Source organism: Mus musculus, chromosome 7 (genome assembly GCF_000001635.26).
Source record: "Mus musculus strain C57BL/6J chromosome 7, GRCm38.p6 C57BL/6J".
Taxonomy (NCBI): domain Eukaryota; kingdom Metazoa; phylum Chordata; class Mammalia; order Rodentia; family Muridae; genus Mus; species Mus musculus.
In genome coordinates, this window is record NC_000073.6 from 140,209,470 (window position 1) to 140,231,350 (window position 21,881).

The 21,881-nt window shown below is 47.1% G+C and overlaps 1 protein-coding gene across 7 annotated transcripts in view; it reads left to right on the plus strand.

Annotated features, from left to right (window-relative positions):
- The window catches only part of Cd163l1 (CD163 molecule-like 1), a 33,928-nt gene extending 12,252 nt beyond the window's left edge, over positions 1-21,676 (plus strand). Inside the window, exons 1-14 of one of the 7 annotated variants that reach the window (NM_172909.4) lie at positions 8,798-9,159; positions 10,903-11,235; positions 12,688-12,981; positions 13,747-14,055; positions 14,422-14,727; positions 14,851-15,168; positions 15,241-15,555; positions 18,388-18,705; positions 18,893-18,961; positions 19,035-19,349; positions 19,566-19,589; positions 20,276-20,413; positions 20,831-21,006; positions 21,500-21,676. In NM_172909.4, coding sequence (NP_766497.3) covers positions 9,096-9,159; positions 10,903-11,235; positions 12,688-12,981; positions 13,747-14,055; positions 14,422-14,727; positions 14,851-15,168; positions 15,241-15,555; positions 18,388-18,705; positions 18,893-18,961; positions 19,035-19,349; positions 19,566-19,589; positions 20,276-20,413; positions 20,831-20,997 — 2,970 coding nt within the window. In that variant the 5' untranslated portion in view covers positions 8,798-9,095 and the 3' untranslated portion in view covers positions 20,998-21,006; positions 21,500-21,676. Of the gene's footprint in view, positions 1-8,513; positions 9,160-10,336; positions 10,547-10,902; positions 11,236-12,687; positions 12,982-13,746; positions 14,056-14,421; positions 14,728-14,850; positions 15,169-15,240; positions 15,556-18,387; positions 18,706-18,892; positions 18,962-19,034; positions 19,350-19,565; positions 19,590-20,245; positions 20,414-20,830 lie in introns of those variants that run through there. The other 6 variants (XM_017322257.2, XM_017322258.2, XM_017322261.2 and 3 more) reach the window with 6 other exon arrangements.
- The last annotated feature ends 205 nt before the right edge of the window (positions 21,677-21,881 follow it).

A 21,881-nucleotide genomic window follows, 5' to 3' on the forward strand; every position in this document is an offset into this window, starting at 1 on the left:
GCTACCCCACTCCTGGGCATCTGTGTGACCCAGCTACCCCACTCCTGGGCATCTGTGTGACCCAGCTACCCCACTCCTGGGCATCTGTGTGACCCAGCTACCCCACTTCTGGGCATCTGTGTAACCCAGCTACACCACTCCTGGGCACTCACACAGAAGTCTCCAGGTCAACATTTCACAGAAATACTTGCATATCAGTTTTCTGAAGAGGCACTCACAATGGCCAAGCTATGGAATAAGCCTAGGGACAAAGACACAAAACATACACAAAATGGAGCTTTATCCAGCTATAAAGAAAAAATTTAAGTTCTGTGCAGGAAAATGGATGCAGCTAGAGACAGTCATATTACATGAAATAAAGCCAGACTCAGACAAACACACAAAGAGAAAAGTGTTTTCTTTCACTTGTGGATTCTAGATTGTACATAGACAAATTATTCATACATATAAGACATGGAGGAAGATATAAGGCTGGGGAATGATGGTGACTAGCAAGGAGGGGATGGAGAAAATGAGGTGAGTGAAGGTGAATATGGCCAAAGTATATGGTTTAGTTATATGAAAGTATCATCATTAAACCTAGTACCATGTACAACGAATATGTCAATAAAATATTTTAAAATCTCACAGTAGAAAACATTGAGGGAGGTTATTGGAGATAGAAGAGTCTAAACAGGGGGAGGGTGAAAGGATAGAGAAGAGCAGCAGCAGCAGCAGGAGGAGGAGAAGGAGGAGGAGGAGGAGGAGCAGGAGGAGGAGGAAGAGGAGGAGGAGGAGGAGGAGGAAGGGGCAATCAGAACTAAGGGTTCTGGGATGGAGAGATGGCTCCGCTTTTAAGAGCAGTTGCTGCTGCTTTTTCAGAGAACCTGAATTTGGTTCTCAGCACCCATACTGGGAGGTTCACAACCGAGTGTAACTAGTTCCAGAGGATCTGATATCTTCTTCTGGCCTTTGTAGGCACCTGCACACAGGTAGTGTTAGCATTTCTTCTAGGTTCTGCCTCCCAGTTACCCGACAGCAGCCAGGTATGCCTGACTCACTATAAAAGGGGCTGCTTGCCCCCTCCTCAGTCAATTTCCCTCTTACTCTTTTACCCTCTTCCCTCTCTGCTTCCTTTCTCCCCCCTCCATGTGTTCATGGCAGCCTCTTCTCCCTCTCCCTCTCCCCCTCCCTTCCCCCTCCCCTCCTTTCCCCCTCCCCCTCCCTCTCCCTCTCTCTCCTTCTCCTTCCCTCTCTCCTTCTCCTTCTCCCTCTCTCCTTCTCCCTCCCTCTCTTCTTCTCCCTCTCCCTCTCTCTCCTTCTTCCTCTCCCCCCCTCTCTCTGCCTTTCTCTGTCTCTACCCCCTCAACTCTCCTCCCATGCCCTAAGTAAACTCTATTCTATAGATACCATCGTGTGGCTGGTCTCTCAGGAGGAAGGGATGCCTTTGCATGGGCATGCAGAGGGGCCCCCTTTCACCTCACCATTCCACACCTCTACCAAACATATTCCTGGCTTCCTTTTCTTTTTCTTTTTTTAAAACACAGCAGATAACACCCCCTCCTAAACAATTAAAATTAAAAGAAATCTTAAAAGAAACTATAAGGCCGTATTAAGAGTATGTGAGGTAGCTTGGCTAAGAACTCTTGTTGCTCTTGCAGAAGACCAGAGTTTGGTTCCTATGTCAGGGGCACAACTGCTTGTTACTCTAGCCCCAGGGGATCCAAATGCCTTCTTCTGGTCTCCATGGGCAGCACCCACACTCTGCAAGGCACAAATGTGTAAGTGTGTGTGTGCACACACAAGTGAAAATAAATCTTGAAAAACTAAGGATGTGTGAAAAGGTCACATGGAAACCCTTGATTTTTTTCCTTTTTCTATTTTTTATTAGATATTTTCCTTATTTACATTTCAAATGTTATCCCCTTTCCTCGTTTCCCCTTCGAAAACTCCCTATCTCCTCCTCCTCCCCCTGCTCACCAACCCACCCACTCCCCTTTTCCCTGTCCTGGCATTCCCTTCTGCTGGGGCATCAAGCTTTCACAGGACCAAGGGCCTCTCCTCTCATTGATGCCAGACAAGGCCATCCTCTGCTACATATGTGGCTGGAGCCATGGGTACTCTTTGCTTGGTGAGTACAGGGTCCCCAATGGAGGAGCTAGAGAAAGGACCCAAGGGGCTGAAGGGGTTTGCAGCCCCATAGGAGGAACGATATGAACCAACCAGTACCCCAAGAGGTCCCAGGGAAGAAACCCATGATTTTATAACCTTACTAAAAAATTATAATCTTCAAAAAAGAGTTTGAATGGAGACACTCCCTATGGATAGATATTGCTCTTCCCAGAAGCCATGGATTTTTAAATGAAAAACCCAGTACCGTGAAGGAGGACCAATAGAAGCTCCCAAACAATACAAGCTATTGTCATTACACTTGGCTGTCCATTAGAACTTGGTGATAAGATCCTATAGTTGAGGATACCGCATGCTCATAGACAGGCACTATCTTCATAGATAAATCGAGCTGTAGCAGAGCTGGAAGCTTCTTTCTCAGTGGCTAGCTTTCACATTGCCAGACAGTGTTTTGCAGGCACCTAGGAGAGAGAAGTCATCAATGTGTGTCATTTTCTTCTGTGTGGCCACTGGTGCTCCAGTAGATAACCTCCCACTCACGAAACTAGTTAAATTCTGTGGCTACAACACAGAAAGGAGACATGAACGTGTGAGGGGGATTTGCTGAGGAGTGCTCCAGACAGGAGGAGGGGGAGATGGAGAGAGAGGGGATGCGGAGTGCTGTGTGAACAGGACTAGAATTCATTATATAAAAGTTTAAAACTGTCAAACAACAGAAATGAAAAAACTTGCACCAAGGAACGTCTCAGTCCAAAGAACTTTACTGGTGAAATGTATCAAAAAGCATGTCCCAGAACTTTCATGACCAGCACAATCCTGATATCAAAAACTGTTGAGAAAATAGATTTACAGAACAATACCCCTCCCCCCATGAACAGAGAATTTCTAATAAAATTTTAGCAACCTATAAAAGGATACCATATTAGAAATACCATTTCTCCCAAGAATGAGATAAGTTTGGGATAATTTAAAACACTACCTTGGCTGATAACAACACTCAGCCTGATATCCTTCTGGGTTAGATTCTTGGAACCCATGGTGTAAGGGAAAACAAATTCCTGAAGTTTATCCTCTGACCACTACATACTCCATGATATGTGTGTGTGTGACTATTTTCAATAAATTAAATAAAATTAAAAACCCAATGAACGTACTTCGTCATTACTTGGTGGACACACATTTCTGAAGCTGATGTAGAAGGTCACTGATGGGAATGTGCTTAGGGCCATTGTCACAACCTGGGTTCCACAGGTACCAACAGTCCTGCCGGGACTATCTGCATTCCCCACCCCAAGCCTTACTCAGTCAGAGACATCAGCTTGTGTTTGGGGAAGTCCAGGTAGGGAGTGTGGCTGTAAGAGACCTGCTGGCTGAATTCTGGGGACCTGGACAAGCCCTGTCCCACTTCTGAATTCAAAGGGCAATGAGATAGGGGAGACAAACAGAATTCAACTGATATATTGTACGATGAAATGCACATATCCATTTACAAAATACAATAATTATTTAATTTTTTTCAGTGATTGGGTTTAAACCTAGGCCTTCATACACGGCAGACAAACACTGTAATACGGAGCCACAGCCTAAGCAATCCAGTATTTAATTATTCAGAATTTCTATGATTTTTATGGACATGGAAAGGACCTAGATGAGCAACATAAGAATGTTGAAACAGAACAAAATGTCAAGATGCAGACTATTTTTTTTAAAGACAGGGTTTCTGTGTGTAGCCCTGGCTGCCCTGGAACTCACTCTGTAGACTATCACCCGCCTCTGCCTCTTGAGTGCTGGGATTAAAGGTGTGCACCACTACCACCCAGCTAAGATGTGTACTATTTTATCTTAACACTTAGAGCTGCAATAATAATAATAATAATAATAATAATAATAATAATAATGAGGTACTGATACAAAGACAGAGAAGCAGATGAATAGAATATGAGGGGATCCAGAAATACATCTACTACATACTCAGTTGATGGAGCCAAAGGGCAAAAATTCCTACCCAGGGACAGCAAGACCAAGAGACCCACTGTCTACTTCACGCCATATGCAGAATGAGTTTGGGATGGATCTGGGGCCCCAATAGACAGGTAGAAGCTACAGAGCATCCCGACAAAACCAAACCCTGGAGAAATTTTACAACCTGAGCAGGGGATGTTCTGAAAGAAACAAGGAAGCAAGCACAGTGTGGGCCCCACAGTATCTTTGGCTGCACTCCTCTGTTCTGCATTGTCTGAAGTCACACATTCCCAAGCAGGAATGTCTGACATCACACCCTCCCAAGCAGGGACTCTTCTCATCTTTCTGTTCTTCATGTCTCCCTGGATCTCCCTGGAGCCAAATGTTCTCTCCAGCATGAATTTTAAGGCTGAAGATGACTTAGTTTGGGGCTCTGAGCCGCAGGACTCTGATGTGGTGGGTGCACGGATGTCTGAGAGTCAGTTTGCAGCTGCCAGATGCACTGACCACAATGTCTCTTTGCAATTTTGTCAGCCTTGCTGTTCAAATGTTTTGATCTCCTCAGTGATTTTTTTCTGTGATTGCGGTATAACTTGCTGACAGATATGTCAAAATCTTCTACCAGATGCATTTCCGTCAGTTTCGAGCACCCACAAAATTTTTTTTTAGGTCATTTCCTTGTGTGCTTGAGAAATTAAAATTCTTGGAGAATTAGACATTTACGATGATAAAATGATTCAATTGGTCTCCAGTAATGCTTTTTAAATGATTTGGCACAATATTAATATCTGTACAAATTAGTCAGAGCATCTACTAGGTCAGCTTCATCATGGTTCACGCCAGGCTGGCTGGAGAGTCTCTGCCTGCTCTGTGCTTCTCTCGCTTTAGTGTGACAATCCACTCACTATCCGTTCCTGATGCAAGGACTGGTTCCTGCATTTTAAAATCACATACTTAAATCCTCTGGATATTTGAAACCCCATGATACACAAAGATAATTATCTCTTGTCATTCTTCACTATGATTTACTTATAATCTACAAAAAGGGAAAACAATATAAAGGTTCACTGACTCAAATCTATGCGCCATGAGAGCAAGCGCAGAGAGCATGGAGGCAGTGGCCTTGATCTTCCTGTAGTCTTTATGTTCCTGCTCCTGTGTCTGCTCCCAAGGCCTGAGGGACTCTGTTCCTGGGCTACCAGCCTGGGTCTCTATGTCTGTGACCTATCTTTAATTACAGGAGTGTGTTCTTTGTTGAGCTAAAGTTTTGAATTGTTAATTTTTCGAGGGGTGAGTGATATCAAGTTTTTTACTTGAAGATATATTTTGACAATAGAGCTGCATTGAACATGGTTGAGCAAGTGCCCTTGTAGTAAGATGGAGCATCCTTTGGGTATGCCTAAGAGTGGTATAGCAGGACCTTTAGGAAGGTTGATTCCCAACTTTCTGAGGAACTGCCATATTGATTTCCATACAAGTGTTCAGTTCCACCAGCAGTGGAGAGAGTCCTCCTCCTATGCTCTATTTTTAAATTGGGTTATTTGTTTTTTTGATATCTAGTGTCTTGAATTCTTTATATATTTTGGATGGGGGAGAGGAGGTGGGGAGGAACTGGAAGGAGTAGAGAGATGAAAACTATAATCAAGATGTGTTATCTGAGGAAATATTCCATTTTTAATAAAAGGAAAAATAAAATGAACCAACAATATTAATCAATAGAAAGAGCTGTGATTTGAATTTCTGAGGAAGCAATACACATTCTAGAAAAACAAATTCCTTCCAAATATTCCTCTAAATAGAATTATTACATGCCTGTGTAAAGTGATGGTGTTAATTTGCTATCAAGAAGCAAATTAGATTGTTCAATTTTTGACTTGGTGTAGACTCTGAATTTATGTTAGAATATTTTATTTTTCAAACACCATCATGGCTCAAAAAAATCTTAATTATACATTTATGACATGAGGGACTCAGCTATTCACTTTTTATCCCTAGTGTAGCTAGGAATTTCTTGCATGAACTTACTGTAGTTTTTTCTTAGTTTTCCTTTCTTTTAATTTATTTATTTACACTTCTAATTAGATTCTTTGTGAATTTCACATCATGCACCTCAACACCACTCATCTCCTTGCCCCTTCATACCTGCCCTCTGCTCTTGTAATCTCTTCCCCAAAAGAAAACAACAACAATAATAAAATAAATCTCTCCATGGAAGCTGCACTGTGTCATGGTGTGTCATAGCATACTCATGGTGTGTCATACAGTATACCCCTTTTCAGACATCTTTACTTGCAAATATTCATTGAAATGAACATTGGTCTCTTAACTCTTAATATCTTTCTTTCATTAATGTGTATTTACTACAGAAATAATAGATTTCATTATAATAGTTTTGTGCGAATGTATAATATAATCTACTCTGGTGTTATTTCTCCTCCACCACCCTCTCATGTGCCTTTCCCCTCTCAGTGATCCCCTCTTCTTCCAAGTACTTCCTTTCTACTATCGTGACATAGATGTGTATTTGCACGTATATACATATTCAAACATGAGAATGTATATTCAAATATGTGTACACATCTATATGTGTATGCATGTATGTGGTGGCCCAAGGTTAATGTGAGATGTCTTTCTTGATCAAGCTCCACTTTATACATGGAGGTGAACTCCTCAACTGAACCCAGAGCTCCTTGATAGGACTACTCTAGCTAGCCAGCGTGCACAGGGACCCTTTGTCTTTGCCTTCTGAGAGCTGGGATTACAGGTAGTCCTCCAGTTCCACCCAACATTTATGTGGGTTTTGGAGATCTGATCTCTGATCAGTGCTTGTGCAGCAAGCACTTTACCCACTGAATCATATTCTCAGTTCCTTAAACATGTATACTTTAAAATATAGATGCCACACATGAGAGAAGGCATGATACTTGCATTCCAAAATCTGGCTGGTTTTGTTTACTTGTCTCAATTTAAATCCATATTTTTGAAGAAGACATGACTATTTTTATTTGTGGAATAATGCCCCCTGCATTTGTATACATCTCATTTATATATTCCTCCATAGATAGCTGTCTAGACTGGTTCCTTATCTTGGTTATTATGAACAGTACAGCAATAAGCACAGGTGTGCAAGTCTCTCTGTGACACGTGACTCAGGGTCATTCAGTTGCATTCCCAGACATGATAGAAGTCAGTCATGGGGTAGCTCCATTTCTTAGTTTTTGGGGAGCCCCCCATGCTGACTTCCACAGAGGCTGCACTAGTTCTTACTCCCATCAGCAGTACTTATGAGTCCTTACCCCATCGTTGCTTTTTGATGACTGCCATTCGGACTTGGGTGAAATGGGAATCGCAGCATCATTTTAATGTGTGTTTCTCTGAAGGTTAAGGGCATTGAACTTTCTTTCCCCATACATAAAGTGTGACAAGCAGAACGTGCAGCCTTCTCGTCTACTGTGCTTCCTTTCCTGTTAAGAGAGCTTTCTCCTGCAAGGGCAGGGCTGCCGGTCTTTTCATTTGAGATTCTTTACTTCCCTTCATCCAGGAGGGCACTTGTTATCAAGTTCAGGATTTGAGTTGGCTGATGGCTGTTCCACTTTCTATGGGCTTCTGTGTCAGATGAGATTCTCTGTCACTCAGTGGTTCTCAACAGCAGTGGTTCTCTACATGTGAATTGCCACCTCTTTGAAGGTTGAACGGCCTTTTCACAGGGGTCATATATCAAATATCCTGAACATCAGACATTTATGTCATAACTCATAGCAGTATAAAACTTACAGTTATGAATTAGCAATGAAATGGTTTTATGGTTGGGGGTCGACACAATATGAGAGACTGTATTGAAGGGTTGCAGCATTAGGAAGGTTGAGAACCATTGGCAACAACTCTTTATGTGTAGCTGTTTTCAGTGAGGTTTCCCCAGAGTTTTAAACATTAGAACTTGAGGATTCCATTGAGGATTTGTTTATTAAATCTGTAAGCCTGTGTCTTTCACATATTTGGGGAGTTTTCAGCCAGTATCCCCTTCTTGTGTCTGCAGACCCACAGTCTATCCTTTCCCAGTATCCCCTTCATTGCGTCTGCAGACCAAAATGTCCGAGTAGAATTCCTGGGCACCTTTTGTTTAGCTTTTGGAAGAGCTGATTTCATAGGACGAGTGGTCCTGAGAAACCTTTACAGTATTTTCCACAACTTTGCACTATGTCCCATACCCATAAAGACGAGAGTCCGGATTTCACCACATCTTCACGTTGGTCCTATGGTTATATGAGTTTTTCGCTGAGACTTTCTGTTTGTTTCCATTTGTTTCGAAAGAATTGGCAATTGCAGAAGCATTTTCAAGGAGTCTGTTTTCAGGTCCTCACAGATGGTCATAACATTTATCCTTGCCTTGTGAGTTTCCTGGTTTTTCACAGGATGGGTGGTTCTCTGCAGATCTCAGACATTTTGGTTTTGTGTTATGAGACTCCTTGATTCCTTCTTCTGAGTAGGTGAGTCTCTGGTAGGCTTGGCGTGCTGTGCTGCCCTTTCTCTGGACTCTCTATTTCAGTGACTTCATTCTTTCCAGAGCTCTTACACAGTTATCTGGTCTGCCTCATTCTCCTGTTCCAATTGGAACTCTACAAATCTCCAAGGATGCCACCTATGCTGCACGAAATGCTTCTCTTGGGTACACTGTCTGTGCTGGTGATAGGTTCTGGGTGGGGTACATAGATATAGCCCTCACTCCACTCTGTGAAAGACAGGCCACCTGTCTGGTGGCAGGGTCTGGGTGAGGCTCTCCTTCAGTGGTTATCAGTATGGGAGGAAACCACCCCAGCCTCTTGTTCATGTCTGGTGGTGCTCAGGACCAGCAAGGACATTGACTGCTCTGCCACAGACGGAGACGTAGAGCTGCTGATGTGCCGTGGAGAGGCTCTTACTGTATGCATCGGACACAGGCTAATGGTTCTCTTACATCTATAAAATTGGCTCTGGGACGAGATCTCCTTTATCGCTGCAGCTGAGGCTCTGGACTTCGTGCGGCCATGAGGACAACGCTCTGGCCTCTGAGTTTAGGGTCTCTTCTCACTCTCGGGGCAGCTCTCACTGGTAAGTTTTTCTGCTTTGCATATTTATACACATAACATGGAGGAAGCAGTAGACCTTGGGTGTCCAGGTCCAGGGGCATGAGACTCTCTAGCTATAACCAGCTGTCTCACTCAGCTTGAGGAAGCTTGGACTTCCCAGGGCCAGGCTGTGACATACAAAGGTCTTGACACTTGAGGGTCCTCCTGTAATATCAAAAGTGTAGGTCCAGCCCAAGCACAGATGAGTACAGAGCCCAGATGCAGGGCTAAGTCTAAGCCTGGTCATGGGGAGTGCAACAGTGTTTCTGGTCCCTGGGACCTAGATGAACACCAAATGCCATAGATCTATAGGTCCTTCTTTGTCCAATGTCAACTCTGGCTGTGTTGGGGCCATAGGATAGTGGGAGAGCTTGATAATTGAGCAATATTGAGTGTTACAGAGCTTCCACTCACTCTAGGGTAGAGAATATGGAAGGGCTGACTTCTATATGGAAGGGAAGGCATGGGAGGTAGCAGTAAGTTCAGGCTGTGTGTATGTGTGTGTGTGTGTGTGTGTGTGTGTGTGTGTGTGTGTGAGAGAGAGAGAGAGAGACAGAGAGAGAGAGAGAGAGAGAGAGGGAGGGAGGGAGGGAGGGAGAGAGAGAGAGAGAGAGAGAGAGAGAGAGAGAGAGAGAGAGAGAGAGAGAGAGAGAGAGAGAGAGAGAAGGGGGGGAGAAAAGAGCACTTAAAGACATGGCAAGGCTTGTAGCAGGGGAGGAAAGCAGATTGTGGGTCCTTGAAGCCTACTGAGAAAAACCTTTCACTCCGTGGTTGTCCAGGTGCCCAGAAAGGAGGTGACCATGGTGCTGAACTGAAGTCACCCAGTAGTAATGGGGACAGCTGCAGAGAGTGAGACAAGCTGGGACTTGTGAAGACAGTTGTGCATAGGGTTGCAGGTCCTAATGACATGCCTTTATGTAAGAGGCAAGGCCAGAGTACACTACTACTTCCAAGGAGGAGCAGGGCAAGGAGGATGAGGAAGCTTGGGGGTGGGGTGGGGTTAGTGATGGATAACTCAGAGGGAGGCCCAAACTTCCCTCAGGTGGCAGAGAAATGCAAGGGGTCCCATTTTTCTTCTCCCACTGTCATATAAGACCCTTTACTAGTGAGTCTGGAGGTGTCTCCCTTTATAGGTTGGGACCATATAGCTACACTCCCGGAGAAGTGCCTCTTTTGCACTAATAGGGGTTAGGGTGGATGACAAGGGTGAAGCTATGCAGAGGCCTGGAAGCAATGCTGGGGCAGGGCCACGGATGGAGAGTGGTGTGCTGCCTGACCCAGGCAGTCAGAGGCTGCACAGTAGAAACAGGAGTCACTAATGGAAGTGGTGGTGTGCAGGGATTAACCAAGTGGACACTGCACATAATACAGTAGGTGACCTTGTGGGTGAGCTTGGCTGAGTAAGGAAGACTGTGGGGAGCTTGGAGACAGGGTCTGCAGTGGAAGTGGGCCTGTGGCACTTGGGAGCAGCACTGTGTAGGCGTCATGGCAGGACAAAAGTATTTTATTTTCGTTCGGGGGGCATCGTGGCAACATTTGGGATTCAGAGCTGGAGGCAGTAAGAAGTATGTGGGGGAGGTGTGAAACAGTGGTGTGGTCTCTGTGTGACCCCTGCCTGTCACCTTTCCAGTTGAAAACTTTAGAAAGTCTTTAGAAATGAGCCAGGATGAATGCAGTTTGTGGCTTCTGCTTCCCAGTCCATGGTTGATTCTGTTCTTCTCACCAGGCACATCATCTGAAGGTGACCAAGGCAATCTGAGGCTGGCACACAGACAGAGCACATGTGACGGAGTGGTGCTGGTTCGACACCAAGGGGAATGGGGTCACCTGTGCAACCTGGAGTGGACACTGGCAGAGGCCTCTGTGGTGTGTAGACAGCTGGGCTGTGGCCCTGCTGTGGGTGCTCCCAAATATGTACCCCTGCCTGGAGAGATGGTCCGGCCCTGGCTGCACAATGTATCCTGTTGGGGCAATGAGTCCTCTCTCTGGGAGTGTAGCCTTGGGGCATGGAGTCAGCGTGCTTGCCCCCATGAGTGGGTGGTGGTGGCTCTCTGTGCAAGTAAGTGGAGCTGGGGGGCTGGAAGAGATGGTGAGAGGCAGGGAATGAAGAAGCAGAGGTTCCAGATAGGAGCACTCTGTTGGATGTTACCATCTCTGGTGTTCCTCTAACTTTTTCAACAAATGCTTAGATGACAAGCACTGTTCTAGGGGCTGGTGACTTAGCCATGCACAAACCTGAGCAAACAAAAACCTGAGCAAATGTGCTTGGTGGAGAATATGCTTCCAGGGAGAGGCAAAGAGAACAAGAAGAGCAAAGTGAAGGCCATGGGTGGTTCCCACTGATCTTGCAGTTGGCTCTAGGAGCACAGTAAGATGTACCAAAGTTTCCAATTAAATGACTGACAGGTAAATGCTGTCCCTTGGAAGCTGACTTTTTGGGCCATCAGCTATCTCTGTGAGTTCATTTGGACCTCCCATGTGTCCTGTGGCTGGAGTAGGACCGGTGTGATCTTGGGGCCTGGCATCAAACGGTGTTGTAGGCCTTATTAAAAAATGCTTGAGCTGGATGGTGAGGACACACCTTTAGAATCCCAGCACTTGGCAGAGGCAGAGGCAGAGGCAGAGGCAGAGGCAGAGGCAGAGGCAGAGGCAGAGGCAGAGGCAGAGGCCGAGGCAGAGGCCGAGGCAGAGGCCGAGGCAGAGGCAGAGGCCGAGGCAGAGGCAGAGGCAGAGGCAGAGGCAGAGGCAGAGGCAGAGGCAGAGGCAGAGGCAGAGGCAGAGGCAGAGGCAGAGGCAGAGGCAGGTAGATCTCTGATTTTGAGGTCAACTTGGTCTACAGAGTGAGTTCCAGGACAGCAGGGCTACACAGAGAAAAACAAAACAAAACAAAACAAAACAAAACAAAACAAAACAAAACAACAAAACAAAGCAAAGCAAAGCAAAGCAAAGCAAAGCAAAACAAAACAAAACAAAACAAAACAAAACAAAGCAAAACAAAATGCTTTAGGGGATGGATAGATGGCTTAGCACTTAAGAGCAAGTACTGTTCTGGAAGAGGACCTGCATTTGAATCCCAGCATCCACATAGAGCATCCGACAACTCCCTGGAAACCCAGCTCTAAGGAATCCAGTGCCTCTGCTATCCACAAGCAGGATCATGCCTATATAAAAGCACACACACACACACACACACAAAGATGATAAAAACAAAACTTTAATATTTGATTTAGACTTTTAAGAGGGTAACCATAGACACTAGTCTTAATGAAGCCTGACTGATACCAAGTCCTTGTTCCCTGAAGATGGCCAAGTCAGGGCTAGGCCTGATTTCTTGGAGAAGGGTAGACTAGTTTCAGTTGTCATTCCTTGTAGGCTTCTGGGCCTATCGTATGTGGCTGGGGAAGATGAGCATCACCATACAGACAGGTCTATCGTTCAGGCAAGTGCAGATTCCACGTGGCTGTGTGACTGATAGGTCCTCACCTTCTGTAACTTGGGCTGTGCTTCCTAGATGGCACCTTCCGGGAGATCCGGCTGGTGAAGGGCCACAGTCCCTGTGCAGGACTCCCTGAGATCATGAATGTGAATGGGGTGGACCGCCTCTGTGGCCTGCATGTGGAGGAGGCCACAGTGTTTTGCCGTGAGCTGCAGTGTGGCCATGCACTCCAGGCCCCCCGTCAAGATGTGGGCGTCAGTAAGTACATGACCTGCAAGGGCACCGAGTCCACCATCCGCAACTGCAGACTCAACAACAAGCTACGCGGTGGCTGCAACCTGCTGCTGGATGCAGAAGTCATCTGCTCAGGTAAGCCTGCCATCCAATGATGCCAGGGACACCCAGAATGAGGCCTGGGTACCAAAGAGCGCATCAGTGGGCCACGGCTCTCATGGATGGTTCTCAAGCAGTATGCTGCCTTAGAAACAGATTAAGTTGGGGACCTGAAGGAAAATCGTAGTTTTGAATTCTGCATTGAAAGCTCTGGCACCAGCCGTGAGCTGGCAGATGACAGTGTGACCAGGTCTGATGTATCACTTCAACAGGGTGGGGTTGGGCCAGTGTGGTGCCCTAGCTTAGACCTTTGGGAAGGGAGTCCTGACAGTATGGATCTAAGGTGTTTCATCTGTGTTTGCTTCACGGCCAATTCATGTTGGTGAGGGTTGCGTACCAGTTTCTCCTAGTCCTACAGTACACATGAGACACGAGGGATACTGGCTGTCAAAGTTGTTTGACTGTGTTCTACGTAAGAGGTGCCACCCATCATGGTGCCCACAAAAGGGTACTCATATGGCCTCGGAGGCTTGATATTGCCTCTAAGGGTGTGGGTGCCACTGTCTCAGACTGGCAGAAGTTGGGACAAGTGTGAGTGGCAGAACGAGTGAGTCTGACCACTGACCTCTGACCCCGGCCTCTGAACCCTGACCTCTGATTGCCAGTTTCTGCTGGTTTCCAAACACTGCTTGGGCAGAGGAAGTTCCTTGCCTGTAGACTCTTGTGTAAGATGACAGATAGCTCAGCACTACTGTCCCAAGAGTACTGGCCTCCTGTCTGAAGGGATGTCTACCCTCACAGGACACGTGGAGGCCCGGCTAGTGGGTGGAGAACATTCCTGTGCTGGACGCCTGGAGGTTCTTCGGGGACTGACCTGGGGTACCATCTGCCATGCTGATCTGGACTTGCCCACAGCCCATGTGGTGTGCCGGGAGTTAGGGTGTGGTATAGCTGTGTCTACACTTGGGGGTGCTCAGTTTGGCCAGGGCTCAGGACCTGTGTGGCTAGAAGCCTTCCGCTGTGTGGGGAATGAATCGCTGCTATTCCACTGCCCCCGGGAGCCCGGTCACCACTGTGGCCACGAGCAGGATGCTGCACTCACCTGCTCAGGTGAGTACCGTGCAGCGTCTGCAGGCAAAGTCCTTGCCTGTTTTGAATACCTCCTTCTATGGCCCACATTAGATGGTTTAAGCAGTGCCCATAGGGGCCAGGAAAATGACCATATTCCTGATAAACTTGATTATGCTGGTGCAGGTAGGAGAAAAGGGATGGACAGGATGCAGATTGCACAGGGATTTGTAGCCTGCTTTGGCTCCTCTGTGGTCGGGCAGAAGCAGGCTGTTGATAATCAGGTGGGTGAGGAGCTGCAGGAAGAAGGGCTTTATCATGTTACACACAGAAGAAAACTAGCCACAGAAGTAGAGTTATGAACTGGGCCTCTGGGATGGGGCAGTTTTGACATGGCCTTTTCTGCAGAGTTCCGGCTGGTCAATGGCAGCAGTGACTGTGAAGGCCGTGTGGAACTCCAAGTGCAAGGGACCTGGGCACCTGTCTGTGCTGCCAACTGGGACCTAGCAGATGCCATGGTTCTCTGTCACCAACTCAACTGTGGCAATGCAGTATCTGTACCTCCAGGAGGACATTTTGGTGATGGGGATGATCTCATCTGGCCAGACATATTTCATTGTGTGGGGACAGAGCCTCATTTGCTTCACTGTGCAGCAAGCACCCTGGGGGCCCATGGTTGTGTCCTGGGGAATACAGCTTCTACCATCTGTTCAGGTGAGTAACAGGGAGCAGTAGGATCGTGGAGAGGAAGGTCAGTAGGGGTGGTGGGCAGTGGCTGAGAGTGGGTGGGGTTGTCCCATGTGGTAGTCTTCTTCCTCTTGAGTCTGTTCCTGCCAGGACTCCAAGACATCCTGCGGCTGAGAGATGGACAGAGCTACTGTGATGGCCGTGTAGAGATTTCCCTGGATGGTTCATGGGGCCGCGTATTGGATGACGCCTGGGACCTGCATGGCGCCAGCGTGGTGTGCCGGCAGCTAGGGTGTGGAGAGGCACAGCGAGCCTATGATGCTCCAGCTCCTATTTTCAGGAGAGTCCCTGTGGGGCTGAGCCAGGTGCGCTGCCTGGGCTCTGAGACTCGCCTGGTGCATTGCAATGTTTCTACGTCCCTGCTGGTGCCTGCTGGGACCTTGCGTGACGCAGGAGTGGTGTGCTCCGGTGAGTGGGCAGCTTCCACTCCCCCAGCCTCCCTCGTGATATCCAGTTAGGTGTGACCTGGTCTCTCTGCAGGGAGCCTGCGCGTGAGGCTGGCTGCGGGCCCAGGTCGATGTGCTGGGCGTGTGGAGTTATTCTATCAGGGCTCCTGGGGCACTGTGTGTGATGATGCCTGGGACCTACAGGATGCACAAGTGGTCTGTAGGCAGCTGGACTGTGGCCACGCCCTCAGTGCTCCCCGGAATGCTCACTTTGGGGCGGGGACTGGGCACATCTGGATGGATGAGCTGCACTGCTTGGGAAATGAGTCTTCGTTGTGGAAGTGCCAGTCAGGAAGCTGGGGCCAACATGACTGCAGACACAAGGAGGATGCTGGAGTGTTCTGCTCAGGTGGGTGCCACCTCTGGACTAGCAGCGGAGTATCAAAAGCATGGCTTAGCGTCCATGGTTACCTTTCTAGCTCAAGAGAGAACTCTTCCTGCATTCCTACTCTGTGTAAACACACACACACACACACACACACACACACACACACACACACACACACACACACACACATCCTTCGTGTTACTTGTCTCTCCTTCCTCTCTCTCCCTATGTATTAATCCTTTCCCTCTCCTTAATTAAGCTCCCCTCTCCCCAACCCCACTTCACAAACCCATGTCCTACCCATCTCTAGAAGAGTTCTCCCTGCCCCCACAATCCCCTTTCTACCCTCCTGGCTTTTGGTTACTTCAGGTTATATATTCTAATCTAAAGATTTGGAGCTGTGATCCATAAAGAAAGAACATGTGACCTTTGCCTTTCTGGGTTTGAGTTTCACTCAGCAAAGCATTTCCAGTTCCGGTCATTGATTTCATTATTTCATTTTCCTTTACAGCTGATAGAATCCACAGTGCATATGCAATGAGCTTTCAGTATCCACAGCCAGCTGAAGGACACCTAATCAGGGTGGAGGATTCTCAAGATGCTAAACATGTATCTATCATATGAGTTAGCAATACTATTCCTTGGGTGTATACCCAAAGGAGCCAGTATTCTGCTACAGGGATACTTTTTTGGCAATGTTCACAGTTACTCCAACTATAATAGCTAGAAAATGAAAACAGCTGAGACAACTCCATTTTTTAAAAAGTATATGTCTTTCTTTGTCATCCTGGCTGTGTTGGAACTATCTGTGTAGACCAAGCTGGTCTTGAACTCACAAGAACCCTCTTGCCCTGCTTCTGCTTCCTGGGTGCTGGAATTAAAGTCATGTGCCACCATATCCAACAGATATCTCCAATTCTCAATTTTGATTTTGTCTTTTTTTTTGTTTTTTTGAGACAGGGTTTCTCTGTGTAGTCCTGGCTGTTCTGGAACTCACTTTGTAGATCAGGATGGCCTCGAACTCAGAAATCCACCTGCCTCTGCCTCTGCCTCCCAAGTGCTGGGATTAAAGGCATGTGCCACCACTGCCTGGCTTGATTTTGTCTTATTGTGTACTAGGAGCACAGTTTTTTTTTCTCTCTCCAGGACATCCTTGAGGCTATTGTGTTGATGGGATCATGTCTGGGGACATCATTCTTGAGTTTAGTATTTTGTTATTGTTCTCAGGAGAAGCACCAGGAATTTCTGGCTGTCATAGCGATTTTCCTGCTCTTTAGACTGTGAGATCTGTCTTTGTGCAAATGTGTATCTGCTCACCAATATTAACCTGTTAGCTCTCACTAAGAAAGCACAGGGATGAATAAGGGAAAGAAGGGAAAGAAATAGGCAAACAATCATAAGATATTAAAGAGACAGCCGGCGTGTAACATGCTTACTGATTAAAATGACCTTAAATTTATTAAATGACCTGTTTTAACTTTCCCAAGTTAGAGAAAGAATCTGAGCTGGACCTGGTGTTGCACGCCAGTAATCACAGCCACCAAGACAAGTACAGGCATCAACACAGACTGCATCCAAAAAAAAAAAAAAACAAAAACAAAAAAACCAAAAAAACCGTAAAAGACATTTCACTAAAGTGTTTACCTGGAACCAAGCCCACGATAGAACGTTCAACTGAAACATGTTGTCAAGAGAAACTTGTTTTTCAAGGATCCAATCTATAAAATTTGTAGGAAAGGCACGCATCTTCACCTTCTGACCATTATTTTATTTTATTTCTACGGACTTGACTTAAAACATACATAAGGGAGGTTGTGTAATATATTTGTGCCTAGCTTATTTCAGTTAACATCATTTCCTTCAGGATCACTTATGATGTTATGAATCACAGGATTTCCTTTTTCATTTTCATTGTATGAATATATGTGAGTGTCTTCATGCATGTATGTGCACCATGTATGTACCTTGGGGCCTGGGAGGCCCGCACTAGAGTTATCGGCAGTTGCGAGCCACCAAATGAGTCCTGGAAACTGAACCTTGGTTCCTTATGAGAGCAACAAAAGTCTTAATTTCTGAGCCATCTCTGCAGCCCCTAGCTATCCTTTTAGCAGGCTGGAAATATTCTTTTCTCTCCTAGTTTCTGTTTTGCATGTCTATATGTTATCCATATTTGAATCTACACAAAACATCTGTATTCATCTGTCACTGGACACAACTGTCATTTCCATGTCCTGGCTCTTGTCAATCATGCTGTAATCCAGAGCATGGATCTCTCCTTGAATCACAGATTTAACTTTCCTTGGTGGTGTTATAAGTCATATATATTTTTTAACCACTGTGACAAAATACTTAGAACATTTGAAAAGGAGGACAGAGTGATGTAGGTTCATGGTTTCAGAGCCTTCAGTAAATGGTTGGTTTCTGGGTAATGTTTAGGTAGAAGAAAGCAAAGACACTCACAGTGGCCAGAAAGCAACAGATATGGACAAGGGCCCACCCTCATTATCTACTTCATCAATTCAGGATCACCACTTAAAGTCTCTAGAATCTCCCCTAGTACTGCCACAACCTGGGAACAAAGCTCTCAATAATCTCGTTGGTGGCATTTATATTCAAACTGTAAGAGAACCCAGGGGTGGGACTGCTGGTTGTATGGCCCTACTTTTAGACTTCCAAGGAACCTCTGTTCTGCTTTCCACAGTTGCTGGAAACAAGAAAAACCCATGTGCAAGTGATGCCAGGGTATAACTGGGTCAAATGGCATTATCTGTCTGTGAGATTCTTGGGTTGGCCCGTTCCTTCTGAGCCTGTCAGAGGAGCCTGAAGGAGGGTCTCCCTCTGCCTTTTCTACAGAATCTGTGGCTCTGAGGCTTCGAGGTGGCACTAGTGGCTGCGTTGGATGGCTGGACGTGCTCTACAATGGGTCCTGGGGTGCTGTGTGCAGCAATGCACTCAGAGACATCTCCTTGAGCATCATCTGCAGACAGCTGGGATGTGGGGACCAGGGCTGGCTGGAGAACAGGCCTTCTTCTGGAGCTGGCCTGGGAATCTCCTGGGTGGATAATATCAAGTGTCGAAATCTACACAATGCCACCCTGTGGCAATGCCCTTCTGCCCCATGGAACCCGCACTCCTGCACCCAGGAGGAGGAGGTCTGGATTAACTGTGAAGGTGGGTGCTGAAAGACCAAGGGTGGACCCCAGTAAAAGTTTCTATGTTCTGACAAGCCACCAAAAGCACCTGCCACTGAACTTCATGGCTGGAGGCCACCAATATGTCACCATTTCCATCTCAAGCACCACAGGGCATTTAACACCAATGGCTGTGTTTTATTTTTTATTTTTATTTTTTTTTATAGGAACACCACAGATAGCTCTCCAGGACCCTGCACAGACCCCAAACTGCTCTTCTCCATTTGGCTGCCTAGGTATGCAGCTACAAGCCTCCTGCCTACCTGCCCATTCAGAGGGGCACCACAGTGACCTCTGCTTCCTTTCCAGAGAACAGTGTTCTGCGTGTGCTTGGGGGTGAGGATGGCTGTTCCGGGCGTGTGGAGCTCTGGCACGCAGGCTCATGGGGCACAGTGTGTGACGACTCCTGGGACCTGGTGGATGCCGAGGTTGTGTGCCGGCAACTGGGCTGCGGCCAGGCCTTGGCTGCTTTAGGAGAGGCTTCCTTTGGCCCTGGTGTGGGGCCTGTGTGGCTGGATGAGGTCGAGTGCCTTGGCAGTGAGGTGACCCTGGAGGCCTGCCAGGCTGAGCCCTGGGGACATGGAGACTGCACGCACAAGGAGGATGCAGGTGTTCGCTGTGCGGGTGAGTTGGCGGCAGGGAGAAGCAGGGACAGGGCTGCTACATTGATTTCTTCAGCTGTCCTTTATGCTCAGGCTCATATATAGGCACTGGGCCCTGAGATGTCAGGTTCCACTGGGAGCTCCTGACGACCCTACGTGACCCACGCTAAGCTGGCACCTTTCAGGTGTGGGCACATCTGTTCTGCTGAGGCCTTCCCGTTTCATATTTCTCTTGCAGGTGTCTCCACGACCACTGCATTGTGTAAGTGTCTCTTTCTCAATCCAGCCTCCCTGCCTCCATCAGCCAGAGGGCTGGCAGTGGAGCTCAATCCTGACTGGCCCGCTTCGGAAACCCGTGCTATGATGGTCATAGCACCAGTATCAGATCTAGGCTGTCTCATCCTTCTGTGATGGAAACTTCTTCTTCCTTCCCCTGTGCCTGCCAAGTGGGAAACGGAGGGGTGCCAGAGGTCACCAGTCATCACTTTTTAGAGCCTTTAATTTGGGGATTATGTTGTTAGCTTTGGTATACTGTGCTGTCTTGGATTGTTTTTTTTTCTCCCCCCAGTGCAGAGTAGAGGGTAGGGTAGTGAGGACCCCAAGCCCTGCCCTGTGCTCACATCTGTGTCTTTTATCCTTCCCCCATTCCCTGCCTGGCTCCTCACTGTTGAACATTCCTATTATATTTCCCAATGGCATCTACATAGCCACCTACATGGGCTTTCTTACTTCCTCTAATCTGGGACGGGGCATCTGGGGGTCTCCTTTTTGGGTAGTTTGCCCTATAAGCCTTTAGACTATTTCCCATGAGCAGCAGCCTGAGCTCAGGTATTCTGGAGATCCAGCTGTCCTGGGTGCCCCAACCCCTTTCTGCAAGGCTGAGATCATTTAAGCCTTGGGTCTGATTATTCCATACAGTGAAGGCACAGCCGTCTCTATGCCCTACAGCTCCTTCCCTGACCCCTCCATCGGTTGCCGAGGTCTGGAAACTGTCGGAGATTGCCTGCTTGGTGCTTGGCTGCCTTCTGGGCATTGTCTTCCTGGTTATGATTGCTCAGTGGTGCCACATCAGAGATGCTAGCATGGGTATGGCATGTACTGGTATGGTTTTCAGGGGAAGTGTGATAGAAAATTGGGGGATGTTCTATGAGATCCTGAACCCAGCAGGCATATCTTGTTCTTGGCATTGCCCTGCATTTCTGGCAGGCCCCTGGCAACCACTGTTGAGTTAGATTCTGAGGAACCCTAAGGTGTGGTCTAGAGGATACTGGGATCTTTTTCTCTATGCTACTGAGTTGGCTAGATATGACATTCTGCACACCCAGGACTTCTCCATGCCTCTGTCCATCTCTTGTGCTGTCTTGTGGTGGGATGCCAGACCTTTGAGTAAATGGTTGATCTCAGTGAGCACTTACACCACACACAGGAGGCTGCAGGTCTCAGGAGGGTGGGCTGAAACTAGAGCAATGCTTGTTCTGGAAAATTCTTGGATGGTCTCCACAGGTGCTGGCATGTTGGGGCATCTACAGTCAGAAGGTATCTATGAGGACATTGAAGTTGACCCTGTGCCAAAGAAGGAGGAGAACACAGTATCCAGGCTACTGATGCTGGAAGAGGGTTATGATGATGCTGAAGAGCCTGAGGATCAGCCCACAGAGAATGACGAGTAGAATAGGCACGTCTGAGCTTGGTAGCTATGTCCCTTTGTGTCCAGAGATCCATCATACTCTTGCTTCATTGCTTCCTGATGGTGGCTGTGCTTGCATTTAAAGGACTGAACAGCTACTTATTCGTTACGCTGACCCCTGCTCTTACACTGGTCCTGGACACTGGGCTATGTCTCCATCCTTTCAAGGCTAGTCTTTAGAGTCCTCAACTGAATAGGCACAAGGTCAGGGGAGCCCTTGCTGTTCCCTTGGCTCCTTTATGAGCTGCACACTACGCCCTTTTATAACCTTGCTGATGGCGGCTGTAGGAGGGACTCTGGGTAGACAGTGAGGGAGGAGAGGTGGATGATGTGAGTAGCAAACTGTCACCTGAGTCATTGTCTCATCACCTAATCCCTACAGTCAATCCCTTTGTGGCTTTGATTTTCAGTAGAAAATCTAGAGTGGGTGATGTCTGTGAAATGTTTGATAATTACAGTGAGTGTTTCTTCTCCTAAACAGGCAGTCGGGAGTCTTTGCAGCTCAGTGCTGAGGCTGGGAAGGAAGACTATGGTAGTTCCTGTCCTGACACTTGATGCCTTTGCTGACCTTAGGGGTCACAAGACTATCCTATTCCTGGGAGACTAAGGACTAGCCCTCTTTTATTAAGTAAATGTTATTAAACTTTGAATTCACAGTTCAATTGTCAGTCTGTTACCAGATTCTGCCATGGCTCTCATTCTAATTTGGGCTTTGTTCCACCCCCCCAAACCTTTGAGCATTGTCCTTTGTTCTGGGTGCTTTACAGGATTCTTACCCACCATTCCCACAGTTCTCTTGAGAGGGAGCCGGCCTCCCAGTGAAGCATGGCCTTGACTCTGTTGTCACCTGAAGGCATGCCTGTCTTC